Source organism: Brassica napus (genome assembly GCF_020379485.1).
Source record: "Brassica napus cultivar Da-Ae chromosome C4 unlocalized genomic scaffold, Da-Ae chrC04_Random_17, whole genome shotgun sequence".
NCBI classification, from domain to species: domain Eukaryota; kingdom Viridiplantae; phylum Streptophyta; class Magnoliopsida; order Brassicales; family Brassicaceae; genus Brassica; species Brassica napus.
In genome coordinates, this window is record NW_026014238.1 from 1 (window position 1) to 21180 (window position 21180).

Below are 21180 nucleotides of genomic sequence, written 5' to 3' on the forward strand. Positions count from 1 at the left end.
CTGTTATAATTCATACATGATGTTCTTATATGGAAATTTACACCGTCTAAATAATGGAACTATTATAATCATCATTTTTAATAAGTTATAAACATCAATGTCTTTTATAACATTAAGTGATTTTTAGGTTTAAATGTTTTTACAGAAAGAAATTTAGTATGCAAATTTGAGACAATTCTTATTAGGGTTGATAATTAAAAGAAAAGTTGCGGATTTTAACTTGTAAAAAATAATTAGGTTTTCATTTAACTTGTTTGGTTTAAAAATCCTGATTCGATTTCTCCTTGTATCATCGATGGTACCATTTACTCTTTTTTCTTCTGATCCGTCCGATCTAGGGATTAGGTTTACGGGTTCGCATTCAAGGTCCCTTCTTATGGGTCTTAGGTCCTCGGCAGTCTTGTGGCAAGGATTGGAGTCGGGGAGTTGGAGCGCGGGAGCGGACACAACGGGTCCAGCGCGACCCGAGGGAGCGAGAGGCTTGAGTCGGGTGGGAAGACGTGTTGTGCGCATAATACCTCCTCGAATCGCAGAGGTCTCTCGCGAACGAGGGCAGAATCGTGACTGGATGCATCGGGGGACAAGGTTGAGCTAGATCATGAACGGTGAAGGGGAGGGGGGGAAGCATAGGGGAAGAGGTGCGTCGGGTTTAAGGGTTCGTCGGGGCCGGCTAGGGTTAGGGTTAGGGTTTGGGAAGGGTGGTGGGGATAAGAGGGGCGTGGAAAGAAAAAAGTATGGAAAAATCATGGGCGATCATACAGCATTACAGGGAGATAGGAAAGATTTAGTCCGTCATCAGTCATTGAATTTTAGGGAGCATAAAAATCTACATACGGAGGTAAAAAAGTGATGCAGAAAGAAAGTTCCAGGCGAAAAAAAATGCAGTGCAAAAGGTGTTCTAAACATAACTAAAAAAATGCATTGTTTTCAATTTGTTTTGTAAAATCCTTCTCCTTCACGGTCCAATAATACTCTCTCTCTCTCTCCTCTCTCTCTCTCTCTCTCTCTCTCTCTCTCCTGCGTCTTAACACCCGCCGCTCGAATCGAATCCACACACAGAAAATCCGTTCCGGTCACGTATTAACGTACCATCTTAACGTGGCCGGCCATCAATTCATGGAGAGAGACAGATAACTAGTAGCTACCGCCTAAATTTTAAAACTTCTTTCCACCTAACGAGCAAACTCATCATCGCCCGAGAGCTGATCAACCTCAACAATGCCGTTGACGAGGTACCAGTCTCGTAACGAGTACGGATTAGCAGATCCGGATCTGTACCAATCCGCCGATAAGGATGACCCCGAGGCTCTCCTCGAAGGCGTCGCCATGGCTGGTCTCGTCGGCCTATTGCGTCAACTCGGTGACCTCGCCGAGTAAGTTTTTTTTGTGAATTCACGCGTAATTGAGCTCGAATCGCGTTGAATTGACGAATCTGATCGGGAATTGACTTATAGGTTTGCTGCTGAGATGTTCCATGACTTGCACGAAGAAGTGATGGCTACAGCCTCTAGAAGCCACGTCTTATGGCTCGTGTTCAACAGCTCGAATCTGAGTTACCGTTCGTTGAGAAGGCGTTGCTGTGTGCCAGACCGATCATTCACCCTTCTTTTCCAATAAAGGTCAGATCGATCATAAGCTTGATTGATTCTAGTGTAGTTAACCGTGTAATCAGTGTTGGTTTAGCTTCTGGTTAGTAAACCAAGAACAAGCTCACTATATAAGACTAGCTACATTTCGACTCATTTCACAGATAGATCATAAGAGCTCAATATTGTGTTTTAGATGTTTGATTGTTGCTATGAATATTTTATGATCTTGTCAGCTATAAGCTGTTGGATACTTCAAGCGAGCTTTCTAACTCTGTTTCAGGTGTGGAGTGGCATTCGAATCTACAACTGGAGCAGAGTGTGGTTACACGTGGGCGACTTACCCCGATGTGTTATGGATTCTTATGAGGAATGTCGGGTCCCCACGGCTATTTCTTTCTGGACAAGTGTGATTTTGATTTTTTTTTTTTTTAATCTCGTTTCTCTCTGGTTGTTTTGTGAGAGATGGGGGGTGATGTAAGATCTTTTGTGTGTTTTGATTAGGTTTGATATTTCGGGAGCTGGGGCATGCTTGAAACGCTACACCGATCCATCATTTGTTAGGCACGAAACATCTTCATATGAAGCGTCGTGGGATGATATTCAGAGAGAGAAGAATCACTGAAAGCAAAGGTATGTAGTACTTCCCAAAACCGGGAGGCTGTAGCTTGTGCGGTCTATGTGTGATACTTCTTGGTTTTGTTTTTGTTGGTCGATTGCTTTAAAAAGTTGAATTTGTGCTTTTATGTTCTTGTTTAAGCGTAGCATTGAAGTTAGACAGATCCTAGGAAGATTCTCATGGTCTTGGTGTTTTAAATGTGTATATTATCTTCCTCCGTGCAGTTCTCACACATTCTCATAGTTTTTTTTTCTTCTAATCTCATGCAGAGAAGAGTATCTCATTGGAGGAATGGAGGAACACCCGAAATGCACTGACATCACATGCCAAGTGAGTAATATCTACTTTTGTGTTGTATGTTTGTCATTTCAGTTGTGCTTTCTATATAGTTTCTTAAAGTTTCTATATTCCAATTAATTAATGACTGACGATGCTTGCTTCAAATCATTTTATCTGGCACAGATTGCATGAATTATTTAGGGAGGAGCATTTAGAGGCTATTCATACAGATCCAGCGCGGGTTTGAAGCTGAAAACTAGAAAGCTGGATGGCTATTCCCTTATTTCAAAATCAGGGGAAAGCTACATGGGGAGATTTGTGCAGACATCTGTCAACGATGAAGCAGGTTATGAAAATATTTCCCTGAACCAGCCCGAACTATTGACATGGAATATAGACAGTGCCAAAGACGTAGTGACCGATATACCTGAAATCAGTATGGTGGATGCTCCCGAAAAGTCTCACGCTGGAACCAGAACAGATGTTTCATTGCCAAATCAGCTGGAAAATGCGGGTTTTATTGAAAAGGACATAGAGACTGTGCCTGAATCTACTCACAACGGGTTCCCTGGTACGACTTTAACAAAAGATTCACAGACCAATTTGAATGGAAAGCAAGGATTTCTTCAACACAGGAGTTATTCTGAAGATTTAACAACCGAGGCTGACAATTATGTTGATGCACCAGCCACCATGGAGTCAGAAACAGAAACAGATGATGAGTATAGTAGACTTAAGCATAGATCAGATGCGTTGAATGATGGGAATCATCATACATATTCTGATGTGGATGAAAAGAGGGAAACCCACCTCAATTTTCATTTCTTCATTCAGTTGGAAACACACCAGTATCAGAAATGGGCAAGGCTCGTTTGGGAAACGGAGCACTAGTTGTTCTTACTCGGACACTGCAAGCGTATCCATTGATGATCAGTCTGACGGAGAGAAATTTTCTGGACGTTTACCTTCTACTTCTAGTGTTAAAAGGAGTGAGCTGGTTGGTCCCTCGTCTACCGCAACTCCTGAAGCCAACAAAGTTTCTCATGATTCTAATGTTCAGGAGTCAGTTAGCAGCAGCAATGCAGACGGCCAGGCATCATTTATTTCCAATGATTCATGTTCAAGTACAAGGTCAGTCTCTCAGAATGCTGAATCATGTTCACTGACTGTTCAATCTTTAGCACCAGAAGTCGTTGAAACGTCTGCAGAACTTGCTAGAATTAATCCGGTTAAGGGGGCAATGATGGAAGCGAGGTGGATCCAGTCGATTCAGATCTGGTGCGTCTTTTGATGTTAAAAAACTCTAACTTTCCTTCTGAAACTTCGTCAGTTAGTTCAACTTCTGAAGGAAGCAAATACGATACGGCCCGTTCAGAAGAAATTGCATGGTTGATTATTCTTCAAATGTAGCAAACTCAGTCCCTGGTCCTCCAGTGTTTTTTGATAGTCAAACAGGTGAACAGTTACCTGTCGCTGATAATGATGTTGAGACAGACTCTCCAGCTGCAGCAAACTAGGCAACGATACTGAAAGCTGTGATGGTAGTAGCCGAACAGGAGAAGTGTTACCTTTCTCAGCTGGGATGGAGATGGAAGTTTCACCTGATTTTCCCTCCAAAGTTTGTCTTCCTGGTACGATAGACGAAAGTCTCTTTGAAGATACTCTTGATGATGAAACCCCCCCGCTACAGTGGCTAATGCAGTTTCTTCTGGCGTTGATTCTCGAAGCGCTGATGTTGACAATGAACAGTCTGTGCCTTTGTACCACTGCTGAGGTCTCTATTTCAGAGTCCCATGAAGACACACTGGAGAATGGAATGTCCCGCGCCTACTGAACTTGATAGTATGCTGACTTCTGCTTTTAACTCAGGAGGAGAGAAATCGGTGGGATATGCTTCACCTAATTGTAGCAGATTCGATGAACAGATCTCTGATATACCTGCTGAATTTCATTCCAGTCACATCCATGATGAAGGCGTTCATGACCTTCCTGGGCTGGACAACATATCCACAGACATTGTCCCGAAGGAAGACCTTGCTGTATCAGATAATCACGCTGACATTTCCAGTGATGATGAAGATCATGCTGTTAGCCTGTCATCTACTAGTATGAAAGGTTCTCTGCCTTGGAGATCGACCAATACTTCTAAATCGTCATCTGAAGCTACAGACACCTGCCATGATACAGCTGTGGAGTCTAACGGGATATTACCAGCGAAGAATAATTCAGAGTCAGAGAAAACAGTGCAGGAAAGCCCACTGGAAGCGTCTTCAGAAGGTCTGGGTACTTCCCAAGACAATAATGACCTGGCAGGTAGTGAATCTGTAAGTCCCATGATATCTCTTGATCAAAGTAACAGAGACACAGAAACCAAATCTCCTTGTGAGAGCATTCCTGATGAAAATGGCATAGACTCTTTGCCAGCGAATAATCTGAACCTTTTAGAGAGTTTGACTACCGAGCCGTTGGTTAAAGTGAAAACGCCTTGTGTAAGCCATGCATTAGAAGATGAGGAATTGAAGCAGTCAAGTGTTTCCAGGGCTTAGAGTTTGTACCACAATCAGCAGGCATAGAATGGAACAATCCTAACCAAGAGTTGAATCTGGATCCTATTTTCCCTAGCTTTGGTCTGATCCCTGAGACCACTACACCTAATCAGAGGACATGCCACCGCTCCCACCCCTTCCTCCTATGCAATGGCGTATTGGAAAGGCTCCACAATCTTTTCTTCCTTAACTTCATGGGAGAATTAGGCGAAACCAGTAGTTCTGCTCCGTCAGCCTCACCACCCTCTGGATCCAGCTTGAATGTTCAAATGTGGTCAACACCAGAGCTGTCAGAATCTCTAGGAAGGGAGAAATCAGAACAACTTCCTGGAGAGTCTATGACCAGTGAATCAGAAAAGCCGTTGCATTCATCCATTAAGTTCCCGTCCGTTGCCACTGATTTGAATAGTCAGTACGACAGTTTCGGCTCCCAGAGAACTCAGTCTGCGGATCCTTCTATTGAGCTCCTTGCAATTCCTAACCACGGGAGTATAGAGGATGTTGGTTCTGAAGAGAACAATCTTTTGGCTGACCATGCTTCTCAGAACCAAGAGCTCATTTCTGCACAAAAGTCGTCATTGCAGATGCCTCAGGAGCCTTCAGCTGAAAACGAAGATTTCGAAGACGACACAGATGTGCAGGTTTCAGAAACCTCAAGAGGTCAGAAAGATTGTCTTGAAACCGAAGCGTTGACACACCACCTCAGTCAGCAAAGGTGGAAGATAATGGTCATTCCGATCCTGATGCTTCAAATGCAGAAACAGCAGAACCATCAAACTCTTCGGTTCAGAAGATAACTCCTGCTTCAGTGGGAGATGCTATGTGGCCTGTCAACGCATTCACTGTTGCACCTACATTGGACACAGATAACTAGAAGAGGTCCCTATGGTTAAACTTCCCCGTCCAAGAAGTCCGCTTGTCGATGCCGTTGCAGCTCATGACAGACGCACGGTAACAGTTACATCTCATCTCCAATCCATAATACCATACTCTTGCTAAAAGAAATGTTTCTCTAAATCCCTTGTTCTAATGATTTGCCAGCTGAAGAAAGTCTCTGAGAGGGTCCAACCACCAATCAAATCAAAGCAAGATGACAAGATTCATTGCTTGCACAAATAAGAAACAAGGTAACTCCCATTCTTCTTACCTACCTACACAGAAAAATTTGATCAGGAGTTGTATGACCTTGGTTTGTTTATGCAGTCCGTTAGTCTGAAGCCTGCTGTAGCGACACGTCCAAGCATTCAAACTGGTCCTAAAACGAACCTAAGGGTAGCTGCAATCTTAGAAAAAGCAAACACAATACGCCAGGTCTGTCGTCTCTCTTTCCATCTCCTTATTTTTACTCTTTGTGGCCCTTCATAATTCTAAAGGCCTCATGTCAAAGCGTTTCGACCAAATACAATATCAACTTGTTTTTCTCAATGGCTCACACATCTGAAAACACGTAATGATCGTTGGATACACACTGGTGCAGGCAATGGCTGGAAGCGATGAGGATGAAGATTCAGATAGTTGGAGTGATTCTTGAGTCATGGTCGCTGGGTACACAGTTAACTTTTTCTGTCGTGTTGGTTCTTGTTTGATGATGAGTGCACCAAGCAGCGCTCTGAGTCAGGTAGGTTATACAATTTATATGTCAGACATAATATCAAATATGTACGGTCATTGCTTAAATATATGTTATCGTATATAACTATATACTATTTTGCTTATAGGTGTGTGTGCATGTTGTAAGTAAACTCCGGAATTTGTATTAGTTTTACGGTTTTGTGGTTTTTCTAATCATTCTTTTTCTTTCGTGAGATTATTTTAGTTGGCTATGTAATGTGAAATCATTTGTGTCCTTTGGTATGTGGTTCTCCAACCGTCATACCAGTACAAAGAACACTTCCAAGGCAATATTTGGTTACTCTGTACAAAGTAATCTCAAACCAAATCGAGGAAGCTGAAATTGAACTAAATATACTTTTTATATGAACTCCGGACCGAGCCTAATTTGATTATTTACAAAGAACCAAACCGGATAAATTAAAAATATCAATTTCAATTTTAGTTAATAAATATAGTGATCTATAACCATAAGCACAAGCTTAGAAGACGAAACGAACCCTTCTTTCGTCTTGGAGAATGAAACCATTCACAGCTGATCTGGCTTCCTTCATTTTGCCCTTGACATCAACAGCTTCTACCACCCACACACACAGCTTCGGTCTCTGTATCTGTTGGCTTACAGCTAGAAGCTCATTATCATGTGCCTTGCTTTCATGAACTGTAGAAGATATTAAATTGTTATTGGAGCGACGGCCTCTTTATCATCATTTGATTGCACATGGCGACGGCAAAGACAGTGTATGCTCCGTCCCCTAGACATTCCACTACCGTTCTTGTACATATCTCCCCCACTGCCGTGGAGTTTAATTCCATATCCAACCACAGCCTTTGAGAAAGATGTAACAAAAGGATAGACTAACATTTGGAGTTGAGTCAAGTTCTGTTTCACCATCACTCATCATGAATTTCGTCCAATGCATGACCATAAGTCATTGTTTTGCGGCAGAGAGAACAAGGACATGCATATACCAAGAGATATGCAGAGTGGAAACAACAAGCACAATCTTACAAGACGAAATGAACCCTTCTGTAGATGTCGTAGCTGTGTCATCTTCAGTGTAATCCAACAGCCATGTGATCTTGTTTTCTTCTTCTCTGCAACCATGATATTGTAAGAAACATATGCAACTTGCTAATCTTCCAGTTGTCCATCTGAGTAGTTGAAGTTACCCATAGGATAAGCAACCACGTATAAATGGCAGAATCAGTCTCTTGCTCCCAAACTGAATATGTATTCATGAAGCCACTTGAGATTAGCACCATGTTGATCTTTCCCAACTGAAAACGTTTCTAATGGCCTAGATCTCCATTTGTGTTTCACTATCTTGTCTTGGGTTTCTTTCACCAGTGAGCTGGACCAACTCTAGATTTTTATGCAAAGTAATACAAATCTCTAGTACCTTGGCACGTTGATACTTTTTTGTAGAAAGCTTGCTCATAATCATCATATACCAAAGCTTCAGGTGTGCCTTCTTCCCAATCTTAAATACAGTACTTAGCTGCTCCAATTCGTGGTGTTGTGTCCAAAACCCACATCCTTGGTAGCTTGAAATATGGAGGTCGGAACAGTGATCCATAGAACAATATAAGTGATGTATCGTGGAAACCAACATCTCTTAACTTCATGACATTTTCATCTTTATAGCTCTTAACAAGACAAGGAAACTTCAAACTTGTGTGTGTGTGTCCATAAGAGATGTTGAAGTATCGGCAAAGATCAGCAGCAGAATCAGATTTCAGTACCATTACTAACCATCTGCTATACCAATGTTACTTCACAGTAGCTCCAGTAACCATACTGAGTGATGTGTACCATTCTCATCTCTGTCTTGGGGTTTTCTGTTTATATTTAAAGTTCCAAAAAACTTATCACACTTCTGGATGCTGCTTCTTTTACCAAGAACAGAAGGTGTCTGATGCTGCCAAAATCGCTGCCTTGAAAATCAGCCTTGTTGGAACCATCGCCTCTTATCTTCTTATTTGGCGACAGAAGTGTGTTGACCTTGTGGCACTTCCTCTGCTTCTCCAGACTTTGTACTCAGCAGAAGACAGTTCTAGTTGCTTCTTTTCGGAATTGGCTAGAGTAACACATCAACAAAGCTATCCAAATGTCGTGTGGACAAGCCACGAATAATGATATGACGACAGGTGAGAAGAAGATTAAGAAATTAGATTAGGTTCAATGGCTAAAATGCCTTGCATATATATACGGGTTACTGAATAACTAAACCAAAACACCTTATATATAATACTAGGGCAAACCCGCCCGTCCGTAGGGCGGGTGAATAAATGAAATGACCAAGGTTTTTATTATTTTCAGCGGTGGGCTGCATGTAGGTGATATCTAGAGAGTGTGGACTAATGTTAATGTGTTTAAGAGATGATGTAGGTTTTGTTTTTTTTTTTACTTTGCCATTGGCAGAACATACTATATATTATATTTGGATGTGGCAGTCAGAGTAAAAGAAAATGAGAGAATTTAATCTATTAATCGAGAGTCATATTTTTTATTTACAATATAAAAGTTTATGTTAGACCATTCGCTAAAACTAAATATCCTAAATTTACTCATATATAATATTTTCTTAACAGAAACGAATAAATAATATACTTCTAAACAATAAGGACATGATTATCCGAGTATTTAATAGGGTTTCTTAGTTTAAATATAAATTAAAAAAGGAAAATTCAATTAACATAAATGCTGTTCATTTGGTCGACGCAGCCACCTGTGGCTGCGTCAATGTTTTCCGGAAAAGCTTGTTCGTTTCATTGACGCGGGTACCTGCGTCTGCGTCTGCGGCATAACGCAGCGTCATGTGTCTGACGCCGTAAAATCCTGCATCTGCGTCTGTTTTTGCGTCAACTTAACCTAATTAAAATTTTACCCCTAACCTAATTCATTATTTACAGAAATACCTAAAGTCTAATAGCCGCAGACGCAGCCTTCTCCCATCGACGCAACCCTCTTCTCTCGATCTCAGACGCCTCTCAAGCTCTCTGTCTCGATCCCGACATCTCAAGCTCTCTCTCTCGAAGCTCTCTCTTATCCATATCTCTCGATCTCGAACCGATCTCTCTCTCTCTCTCTCTCTCTCTCTCTCTCTCTCTCTCTCTCTCTCTCGATCTCGAACCCAACTCATCTCATCTCGAAGCTCTCTTCTCCATGGCATCTCATCTCGAAGCTCTCTTCTCCATAGCATCTCGAGCTCGGCCAAACCCATCTCTTCCTTTTCTCCATGAGGTAATTGTCTCTGTTCTAAGCATTTTGGTTTCAAGCATCGTTGATTACTCTTTCTTCATTTCAAGAATAAGATTTGCCATTACTTTGATTCTTTGGTTCAACTAGAATGGACCAAACATCGTTGATTAAACGTGTTGTGTGTTTTTTTTTTTCAGCACTTAAGTGTGTTCCGTGTTCAGCCTTGTCTCAAGTTCTCCGAAGCTTCTTCATCTCTCACTCTATCGTAAGGTTCGTCACTCACTCTAGCTATCATCCTCGTATAGAATCTGAAGCTGTGTGTTTGCTTTATATATGGCTCTCTACTTCTCTAGTCTTCTTAACGTTTGTGTTCATACGTTAAGAAAAATATAAATGTGTTGTGTTTGCTTTGTTTTTCTCAGCACATCGATCTCGAGCTCTCCCAAGCTTCGTCTCTCACTCTCAACATCTTCTAAAGCTCTCCAAGCTTTGTCTCTCACTCTCAACATCAGCTGTGTATGTGTGTCTCAAGCTCTCCCAAGCTTCGTCTGACTCTCCGTGCTCTTTCTCTCTCTTCTCTCGATCTCTTCTCCACGCATCTAGAGCTTAAGGTAACTGTCTCTGGATTACTTGAGTTTTTTTTTTATTGGTTGTGAGTTCATATAAACGAGATGACAGCATAGATGATAACTTTATGTTCTCATTGCTTATTCTTTCTTTCTGCCTTTTTTTTGCAGGTCTCAGGCTCGCAAGCTCAAACCCTCTCTCAGGCTCACTCTCTCGATGGCAAAAGATGTAAGCTCAGACCTTTTCTTGTTTGCATTGTATGAAACTTGAGTTGTGTATAGAAATGTCTTTAGGTGTATTGAACTTGAGTTTGTATAGAAATGTCTTTAGGTGTATGGAACTTGAGTTTATGAGTTTATAAATGGAACTTGCTGTATGTGTTTTGCTTTAGACTTGGACACCTGAGGAAACTAGGTATTTTTTCGAACTCTATGCGGAAGAGAGAAGAAAAAGAAATAAGGCTGGTATATCAATGAATAAAGTGGGGAAAGCAAACATTATGGAGGCGTTTGAACAGCGGTTTAAGAAGAATTTACCTGATTAGAGGCCCTACAAGAGCAAGTATGACACCAGTAGGAAGAAATACATTAAGATTAAGACGCTGACTCAAAATAGGACAGGGCTTGGGTTTGATGACATGGGAAGGATTGACATGTCAGATGATTGGTGGAGTGAACGCGAAAGGGTCAGTTTCACATTATTCTCTCTTCAGTTTCACATTTTAGTATATAGCATAATGATGATAAACAGCTTATATTACATTTTTTTTTTCTGTTAATGACATTGCTATCACTAACTTACTCTTTCTTTTTTGCTGTATAGGAGTGTCCAGAGATTAGAAGATCTGTATGCAAAGAGATTAGTAATATGGATATGTTTGAAGCAGAATTTGGTGGTGTAGTAGTAACGGGAGCTGAAGGATGGAGCGCTCAACATGGAGAAGCCAGTTTGAACTCTAGAGTGGGTGAAGATAATGGTGATGATGAAGCTGATTCTCAGCCAGCAGCAGAAACTCAAGCATTGGAGACAGAAACACAGCCACAAGCCCCACGCCAAACTCAGCCATCGACTCAGACTCATTCTGGAAGTTCAAGAGCAAAAAGAAGGCGTAAGTAGAAAGACATGGTTGTAGAAGCTTGTGTGAAACAGACTGGATCTCTTGAGGTGAAGAACAAGATAGCGGAACGGATGTTGGAGCGTCAAGAAGCTTTTAGTATTGAGAATGTGTTGGAGATATTGTATGCTTTGCCTGAAGTGAGAGAGTGGTCTCCACTATATGAAGCAGCAATAGAAATTCTCATAGATAATGAAGGGAACCGAAGAGCCTTTGTAACAATGAAGACAGATGAAGCTAAGATTAGGTTTCTGGAGCTTAGGACTAAGATAAAACGCGATGATGACTAGTATGGAATCTAAGATTAGTCTTCTTTTGTGTTCTTGATGGAACTAGTATAGAGCTTAGTTAGACTAGTCTTCTTTGTGATCTTGCTGGAACTACTATGGAGTTTAGGACTAGTCATCTTTTGTGATCTTGCTGGTCTGATCTTTGTATGAGTCTTTTGTGATCTTGTTGGTTTGATCCTTGTATGAACTCTGCCTTTTGTCGCTTTATATATATGGTCTTTTTATGTTTCTTTACTTGCTGTATCCACATATTTATAAAATATGTAAAACATGTTGGTCTTAGGATGATTTTATTATAGGTCATGTTTCTTGCCGTGTGTGCATTTTAATATACTTGCCGTGTGTGCATTTTAATATGTGTCATTTAATTAGGCTGTGTCTTGTATTGCTTTCATCGATCTCTACATATTGTTTTGGTGCTGATAATAATCTTATACATTGTTTTGTAGATGCTTGAAAGATGGATATTGCAAGATGAAGATGGAGATTATGATGATGAACTTGGTTTGTTTGATGCGCCTATTACTGAGAGATTGAGTCATAGAACAGATCGAGGAGCAGGAAGGCGTCATGTTCAACAACTTATGTTTGAATCTAATCAGCAATGTTATGACATTCTTCGCATGAATCAAAGGACGTTTGAAGCTTTGTGCAAGATGCTAGCTGAGCGATATGGATTGAAAGAGACTCACCATGTCTACCTTGAAGAATCTGTGGCGATGTTTCTCGAGACTGTTGGTCAAGATAAGAAGAAGCGGGATATTGCTGCAAGGTATCAAAGGTCAGTGGATACAGTGCAAAGGAAGCTTGATGATGTCTTGAGTGCTATTCTCAAGTTTGTAGTGGATACATTAAGACCACAGGAAGGCGAGTTTGGAAGAGTAAATCATGTTTTGAGGAATGATGATCGGTATTGGCCTCATTTCAGAGATTGTATCGGAGCACTTGATGGAACGCATGTCCCAGTTCGCCCTCCAAGTCAAAATGCAGAAGCATACAGAGGCAGGAAGCAAGATCCTACAATGAATGTTCGTGCTATATGTAACTTCGATATGAAGTTCATATATGCATATGTCGGTGTACCTGGTAGAGCACATGATACAAAATCTTGACTCATTGTGCGAGGAACGAGGCTTCTTTTCCACATCCTCCTCCTGAAAAATATTATCTAGTTGACTCCGGATATCCGACCAGGACAGGGTATCTTGGTCTGCATCGTAATATGCGATTTCATCTTGGTCAATTTGCTACAGGAGGACCACCAGTTAGTGCACGAGAGTTGTTTAACCGAAAGCATTCAGGGTTTGCGATCAGTGATTGAGAGGACATTTGGAGTATGGAAAGCAAAATGGAGGATTTTAGATCGTAAGCATCCAAAGTATGGTCTGGTCAAGTGGATTAAGCTGGTGACAGCGACGATGGCGCTACACAACTTCATACGTGATTCACATCGGGAAGATCATGATTTTGTACAGTGGCAAAGTGGTGATGGTGGAGAAGGAGAAGAAGCTGATAGTGACGGTGATGAAGAAGAAGAAGAAAAGAAGAAGAAGAAGATGATGGTGATGGTGGTGGTGGTGGACATATTGTAGATGAGCCAGCCGGTGATAGAGCGATGGAAGCTTTATGTGATAACATCACAAATGAATATGGTAGAGGTCGTTTACCGTTTTAAATGTTTTTTTTTGCTTATAACTTTGATGATCATTTATATGTGATATTTATTTAAGACTTAATATTTTTTTCTTTTATAATCAACTTAATGTATTAGCTTTTGTTTAGTGATAAATATTTTGAAGTATTATTTTTGTTTTAACTTAGCTTATAATTTATGATAAAAAAATATTTTTATATTCGTATATTTGACCAAAAATTTATATACCAAGTAACCATAATATTTTAATGGATGTAAATATATTTAAATTACATTTTTTTATTTAAAATACAATTTTACAAATGTTTTAAAATAAAATATGAAGAAATAAAAATGGCCGCAGCGTCTATCAAACAACGAACAACCCAAAAATCTGTTTCCTGCGTCGGCGTCGGCGTCGGCGTCAGCGTCAGCGTCAACTTCCTGCCTCCTGTCTTCTGAACGAACAATAATCTGCGTCGGCGTCTACGAAACGAATAACAACTATTTTCATTGACGCTGAAGCCGACGCCAAAAACTGCGGCAACCAAACGAACATGACCATAAGCGACGTCTCTAAATTAGGGTACATAAGAGACGTCTCTTGTAAGCCACGTGTTAGGGTGATATCAGTTTTGTAGCTTCTTCAATGGCGTCTTCTTCAACTAGTCTCATCTCCTCCTCCTCCTCCTCCTCCTCCACTAGGATTCTTCTCCCAGCCAAGTCTTCGCTTCCATCTCTCTCCCTCTCTTTCCTTCCAGCTCTCTCCTCTCCTTCCGCACTCGCTTCTCTCCGGTTTGCTCGACCCTCTTCCCTCACCTCAATCTGCTCCACTTCTCGCCGGAGCTTCGCCAGACCGTAAGTTAATTATCTAAATGTCGATACTTTCTTCGTCGGTATGATTGGGTTCAGCCTCCATGAGCTTATCATAAGACTTGGCTCTTTTCCTTGGTCCTTAGCTTTATGTATCCAATTTTATTGGCGATTCATAGTCTCTGTAACTATGTTTTGTGTAGATTTCACTTAAAGTCCAGAACTTTATCGACATTTTGTTCATAGGATTGTTAGTTTTATTGGCTATTCACAGTTTCTTTTAACTCTGTTGTGTAGATTACAGTAAAATTCCAGAACTGCTTGTTTTTTTGCACATGGAGAATCTATTGAGACGAACCTTTTTATTTTTTGTATGGTCTGGAACAAAGTTGGAATGTTCCTTTCTTAGCTGTACTAGTACCTGCTTAAAACAAGAATAAAATTGTAAAGCTTTGTTGTGGTTTCTCTGAATGTTGAGCTGATTTTGGACGAGACTAATGGTGTGTGTGTGTATATGATAATCAAGCTTGTGGCATTGTAGTTTGGATAGACTGATTCAGTTCTTTCTTTGTTTTGATCTTTTTTTGCAGGAGCATCATGTCAAGACATGCGATGGTTTAGTTTCAGTTGTAGTCTATGGAGACCAAGAGAAGCCAGCATTGATCACTTACCCAGATGTAGCATTAAATTGTAAGAGTAGTGGTGAAATATATGCATTGGTTTATATTCACTTTCACATAACCTGATGTTAGATTGTTATGTTTGGCTAGACTTGTCTTGCTTCCAAGGACTGTTTCTCTGCCCTGAAGCAGTGTCTTTGCTCCTCCATAACTTCTGTCACGGAGTGGAGGAAGTCTTGTAGTTTTCTGTCTTGTTGTCTTGTAGCATTGGGAGTAAGCTAGTAGTTTTCTGTCGTGGAGGAAATCTTGTAGTTCTCGGTCATGTTTGATCACACACATATTCTCTCATTTTCAACACCCAAGATCATCTTGTGTAGATATGTTTTTCATAAAATGTTTAATTTTTTTTAAGAACTCTTAATAAGACTTGCATTGGAGATGGTAAATATTAAAATCTCTTAGCTATGTTTCTTAAGTCACTTTACTACTTAAAAACTATTAAAAATAATATAAGACACCCTAATAAGAGCTTTGGGATAATGATGCTCTAACATTCCTAAGAAAAGCTAAATATATTCTTATGCTATTTTTAATTGTTTATCATATTTAATCTAGACAAATTATATGTATATATATATTACTAATTAGTTTTAAAATTAAATAGTACATTCCAGTTCTTTTATAAATTAATATTAATTTTTTACTAAACAAAATAAATAATAATTTATCGGTTGTAAGATTTTATGTTTGATTTTTGTAATGAAAATAAAAACACCAAACTGAAATATGATATATTAAAATAAAATTATATTTTAAAAATATAATATAAATAATTTAATATAGTCACATACAAACATTTCAAGCATAAAATTTTTTAAACAAAAATTAATAAAATTTGTAATAATTAATGTAAAAGTAATGTTTAAAATTAAACTATTAATATGATGTTGCATTTTTTTTTTTAAAGTAGGTGATTAATATATGATTAGTACGATTCATTCATCAAAAAACATCAAATATAAACTTTCAAAATAATATTATATACTTAAAACTGATATTAATATATATCTTTATAACTTATTTTATACTTTAAATATTATTTTTAATATATATATTATATATCTGCACGTACGTATGTGCGGATTCAAGTCTAGTTAAATATTAAAGTAGAGTAGCTGTCAATCTCTCATGAACATATTCGAAGTAAAAAAAAAAAAATTCTAAGTGGTATAAGTTTTTTGGTATTTATTAATCTCGCATCTTTTTTTCTTCATTGCTTAAAAGTTTGATCTGAGGGAAAACATTCATAGGTTGCATAAACTTTAAATCACTCGTATAAACGTTGAAGTCAAACGGAATTCAGAAGATGGTTAAGAAATTATTTATTTTAAAGAAACTTTACCAGATGCTACATATTTTAAAAATTGATGCCGAAACATGATTCAAACAGAAAATAGTGGGTAGAGAGACTTCATGATCTTCGCCTATGCGACCCGTGCCTTCTTGGCAACCTTGGAAATTGCTGTTGCGGGAGGCGTATTGGTGTGGACACCAGTTGAAGTAATTCCTATAGTTGGTGCTTCCTCACGGTCGTCACCATCAGTGTCCACCTTAGTAAGCACTGAGATATTCCCAGGCATATCATCGCCATGATCATCTTTGCCATCCTGTTAAGACCGTCACTCTTCATTATTCCCATACTACAAAAGGACCAGAATGGAATATAATTTAAAACATATATGGGCAACGAACTCAGAGAGTGGCAAACGGTCACGTTCGTTCAAGATGCGTGATATAGTGAAGGTTTGGTGATTGGCAGCGAAATTGTAGCTGCTTGCTCTGACCTGGAAGGTGCAAGTCTTGCCAACCATTTGTGCAATAAAAGGGGTAGCTGTGTGTCCTCTGGATTTCTCCCTCTCCAGCCTATGTGTCCAATTAATGAATTACAAATGAATAAATCAATAATTTGAGGATAATGGTGGATAATGATATGTGTTACGGTAGACACGTACCAAGATATGCATTTTCCCATTGAAATCAACAAATAGACTTTCAGCAATCTCATCATCAATAGTTGTTTCCACACGATACATAAAATAAAATGTTTAAAATGTATGTTAGTTGCTGATGTATGGGACCTCATTTTAGGGTCCAACATATCGAAGGAAACCAACTGCATTGGTGTTACTGCAGGTTGTCAAGTAAAAGATGAGACCGTCCGCTGAAGCTTCTTTGTACATCTGGAGCAAGAGACATAGCACCAGCCTTTATCCATATTAAATCTAGTGACCTTCATGGGCAGACAAATTCAACCTCTACATTTTACATTAACAGAATCACATGCAAAATACAATCATACTAAAGATTATTGTACAACCTAAGGCTGGGAGTGAGGATAAACTCGTTTAGTTCAGCTATGGTCACAGGCTCAACCTTGGATTAACCGCTCAGCAGTGAAGCTGATGATGTGTTCCCAGTGTCTTGAGAGACCAGCCTGTAATGATGGACAGTAACCCCGTCAGAGCATGTAGTGGATAAGTCATAGAACAAACCAAATCTGGACGTAAAAGTGAAAGAACTACCAAATACTTACTTGTAAATAGGTTTCCTCTGCATTAGTCTCCTTGTCAAAATAAAGTTGTCTCCCAGATGTGGCATTCAGGAACAGACGCCTGCAAATCAATAGTGTTGTAAGTATTCCAAGAAGCATTAGGGTCGATCTTAGTTAACAATACAGAGAATATGTGGCAGAGTACCTCTTACTATTGTAGGACTTATGCTAGCCGTCCAGGTGGCTGTGGAATGATACAACATCTGAGTCAAACATACTCAACGTCCTAGAAACATCACTCTGAGGAGAAAAACAGTGTAAGGAATGCTCAACATTTTTTTTTTTATATAGATGTGAGCTCAGCGATTATTCCTGAAAAGGATTAACATTTTAAGATCTTAAAGTTGCAATGGTGAGTCTGTGTGAAACTGCTAGTAAGTGGATTACCTAGAAGCTGGGTATTTGTGTTGGCTAGGCCAAGCAGTGAGAAACTGCTAGTAAGTGGATTACCTAGAAGTTGGGTATTTGTGTTGGCTAGGCCAAGCAGCTGATTTTTGAGTTCGAAACCTGAAGTGTTCTTCTGGAATTGGGGAAACCGGTTCGGTTAACTAATAAAAACTGGTTGAATCACTCAACCATATCAATAGAGGAGAGTCCGACAGACTAAAATTTTGATTACACCTAGTGACATCAAAGCTGCTCAAAGAGAACATAGAACCCGCCTTTAAGTGCCGTCTGTAGGTAGTGAGATGGTGAACTTCCTGGCATGAATGTCGCCTGAAAATGAAAATAAAATAAAATAAGCAACAACAGATTCGAAACCACTCCGAAAAAGGAAAAATTGAATTTCGCAAACATTTTTGGATATATATGAGCCTAACGCCTCCGTGTGTTCAAAGACTACGATGGACATGAGTTTTAAGAACTGGGCAAAAGATTATTAAAAAAAAACTTAATCAACATCCGGATTCGAAACCATTTCCCAAAAATAAAAAAAAATGTTATTTGAAAACAACCGGATTTGGCAAAATACGAACGAAAGAACAGTTTGCTCTGAGAACATATTTTTGATAACTATGATCCTAAATGCTGTCGCGTGTTCAAACACTACGACGAACATGATTTGTTTTAGAACCAAGTTTCGATTGTTATAGGATTGGTGAGGATGATGATTATGGAACGAAGACTGCCTTTAATAGGTAAAGTTTCACCGACTTGGAGAGAGTTACGAAGTATTGAATGAGATGGTGTGGGTCCAAGGAGTAAAGATGGCCGCAAATGGCGATGAGCCACTTAATCATGTAACGTATCATAGGCATTGAATCGGAGACGGAACGACACGAAGGAAACCAACAAAGAGATTTGATACAAAAAACCTCCTAGAACCTCCATGAGAGTTTGACCTAATCGGATTTTAAGAAATCGATTGAAGAAGACGATCTTTTACCCTTTCTTTTAACAGAGCAAATATTGTGTCTCGTAGCCCACAAATAATAAAAGATGTGCATGCAGCCCAAAGAAAACAAACAATTGGAGATCGAGGCCTATTAACAATACACAACAAAATAATCAAAACGAAAACTGAGGACATGTCAGCTCCTACGTGGAATCCGAGGTGGCCCACTGACAGGAGAGAGAACCATACCATACTTTATAATTAGATAGATAGATTGTTTAGGTCTATAACAAAATGACCAAACCCTTAATAACTAAACCAACCATCCTCTGAATTTATTTACCTACTCAGAACCCTCTGAATCATCATCCTCAATCTCTTCATCCCCAAACACTATCCCATCTTCCTCATCCTCTTCCTCTTCCTCTTCCTCCTCAGAATTCACCCACCCCTCCGCCTCCATCTTTTCCTTAATTTTCTTAAACCTCGCCTGGAGGTGCAATCTGAGACCCTGATCACACCACCACCTTCCATTACAGATGAATCCTTCATCTCTGCTTTATGACCTTCCTGAACCATAAAGACGTATCCAAAACTTTGGATGTGAAACAAAAGAGTTAGAATTAAAGATATCATTTTACAAGCGAGCGATCTTAATTAATTAAATACTAACACTGACCTTAAACAGCGACCGTTTTCATCTTTAGGAATAAGATTTTCTTGATCCCACCGCACGAATCAAAATGTTTTGTTAGTTGAGCCTTGATATCTGATTCTGACTTTTCAGGATCAAGGCCTCTCACTAACAAAACAATCCGACTACAAGTTAGGGAAAAGGAAAGTTAAATGAGATAATATAAACTAACAAAACAATCCGACTACAAACAAAATGGAAGAAAGAGGCAATCTTACTGGTTCGCAGCACGTACAAGACGAATGGGAACTCCATTCACTTCTTCTCCAAAAATAATAATGTTAGATAAGAACGAAATAGAAATAAAATATAGTAGACAATAACCCAATAGAAAAGAACTCGCCTCTTTCCTAGCTTGGAGAGATTTAAACCAAATTCGTGCCACCTTCATTGTTTCCCCTTCTTCAGGGTCTTCTTCAGGGTTTTCTTCAGGGTCTTCTTCTTCATCTTCACCCATTACGACATTAACCGCATTAAGAGAATCTCTTAAGCTGACGCTGAGTCGTTTCTGGAGCCAAATTAGACGCTATAAGTTCTGTTGCATAGTAGAAGTCCTCTATCTCACTCTCTGAACTACTTGATTTTCCCTCAGCAAAAGATGGTACAGCAAGAGGAGATTCAAGGACCCGCCGTTTTTTTGACTTCATTATAAACTCAGATGAAGGTTCTAACGACGGCAAACTGAAACCTTCCGAAACTTATTAGGGTAGAAGAGGGGATACTCGTTTGAACTTTTAATTAAATGGGCCTAATTGATGGCAGGCCCACCACTAGCGACTAGAATTAGTTTCAAAGTTCAATTTTATCATATCATGTCTCTCTAGTAACAAGAAGAATGTATCATCTATCATCCATCTGTTCCAAGCCTATGCAAATAGGTTAAAGGCTTACTTGTGATGGAAGAATGTATCATCCATCTGTTCGATTCCTTAGGAATCTTGCAGCACCTTAGAAAAGCCTTTGACCACTTAGACTCTGCTTGTAGAAAGCCTTAGACTCTGCTTCTTCACTCATCCTCATACCAATCTTACTGTACAACTGGAAACATCGAAATTTGATAAGAAGGGTATGTCTCCTGTGATGATTAGGCACACCAAGCTCCCCCAAGTTCCCTCTGAGAGCCATCGACCCGATGAAAAGAAAACCAAGCTTACTGTTTCCAGAATTCAAACACCTAATCATTCCAACAAGATCAAAAGGAGAGAAACTTACTTTTGTTGAGAATTCTCAGTTTGAAGCATATCTCTCTGGAGATTGAGAAAGTTGCTCAGATCTCTCCTTCGTCTCAACCACTCTTCTCGTTGGTGGTCAAAGCGTCATCCCACCCATATCTTTCCCGATAACATTGTGTACACGTCACATAATGTTCGGTGGAGAAATTTAATTGTGGCATGTGACTTTTTTATATCTCACATACCCAAAACGTCGAACCGAACCGATCTAAATTTTGGAATCGAACCGGATCCGAACTCAAACCGGTGTCCAAACACTGAACCTTAGTCAAGCTTGCTCGAGTTAGAAACATTAGAAGGACACTGTGATCTCTAAAAATTGATCTCAGGTATCCATTCGGATTCAGTTTAGATCTTTGTTTTTTGAGTTTTCAGAACAAAAGATTTAAGTTTTATTCTGATATTTATAATTTTCAGTTCGGAT

General features: G+C 39.5%; 1 protein-coding gene, 2 long non-coding RNA genes and 1 pseudogene across 3 annotated transcripts; 3 read left to right on the forward strand and 1 right to left on the reverse strand.

Annotated features, from left to right (window-relative positions):
• The first annotated feature begins 1160 nt into the window (after positions 1 to 1160).
• On the forward strand, positions 1161 to 6747 carry LOC125594739 (annotated as a pseudogene).
• A 5693-nt stretch (positions 6748 to 12440) lies between these two features.
• On the forward strand, positions 12441 to 12929 carry LOC125594738. The gene has a single exon (XM_048770822.1). The coding sequence runs from the start codon at positions 12441 to 12443 to the stop codon at positions 12927 to 12929; it is 489 nt and encodes a 162-aa protein (XP_048626779.1).
• A 1130-nt stretch (positions 12930 to 14059) lies between these two features.
• Positions 14060 to 15239, forward strand: LOC125594741. Its single transcript, XR_007329975.1, has 3 exons — positions 14060 to 14308; positions 14854 to 14953; positions 15034 to 15239. It is a non-coding gene; the product is annotated as an uncharacterized LOC125594741 (long non-coding RNA).
• Positions 15240 to 19000: 3761 nt separating this feature from the next.
• LOC125594740 lies at positions 19001 to 20828 on the reverse strand. Its single transcript, XR_007329974.1, has 5 exons — positions 20737 to 20828; positions 20416 to 20638; positions 19743 to 20032; positions 19510 to 19649; positions 19001 to 19425 (listed from the first exon to the last, which is right to left on the reverse strand). It is a non-coding gene; the product is annotated as an uncharacterized LOC125594740 (long non-coding RNA).
• Between the last annotated feature and the right edge of the window lie 352 nt (positions 20829 to 21180).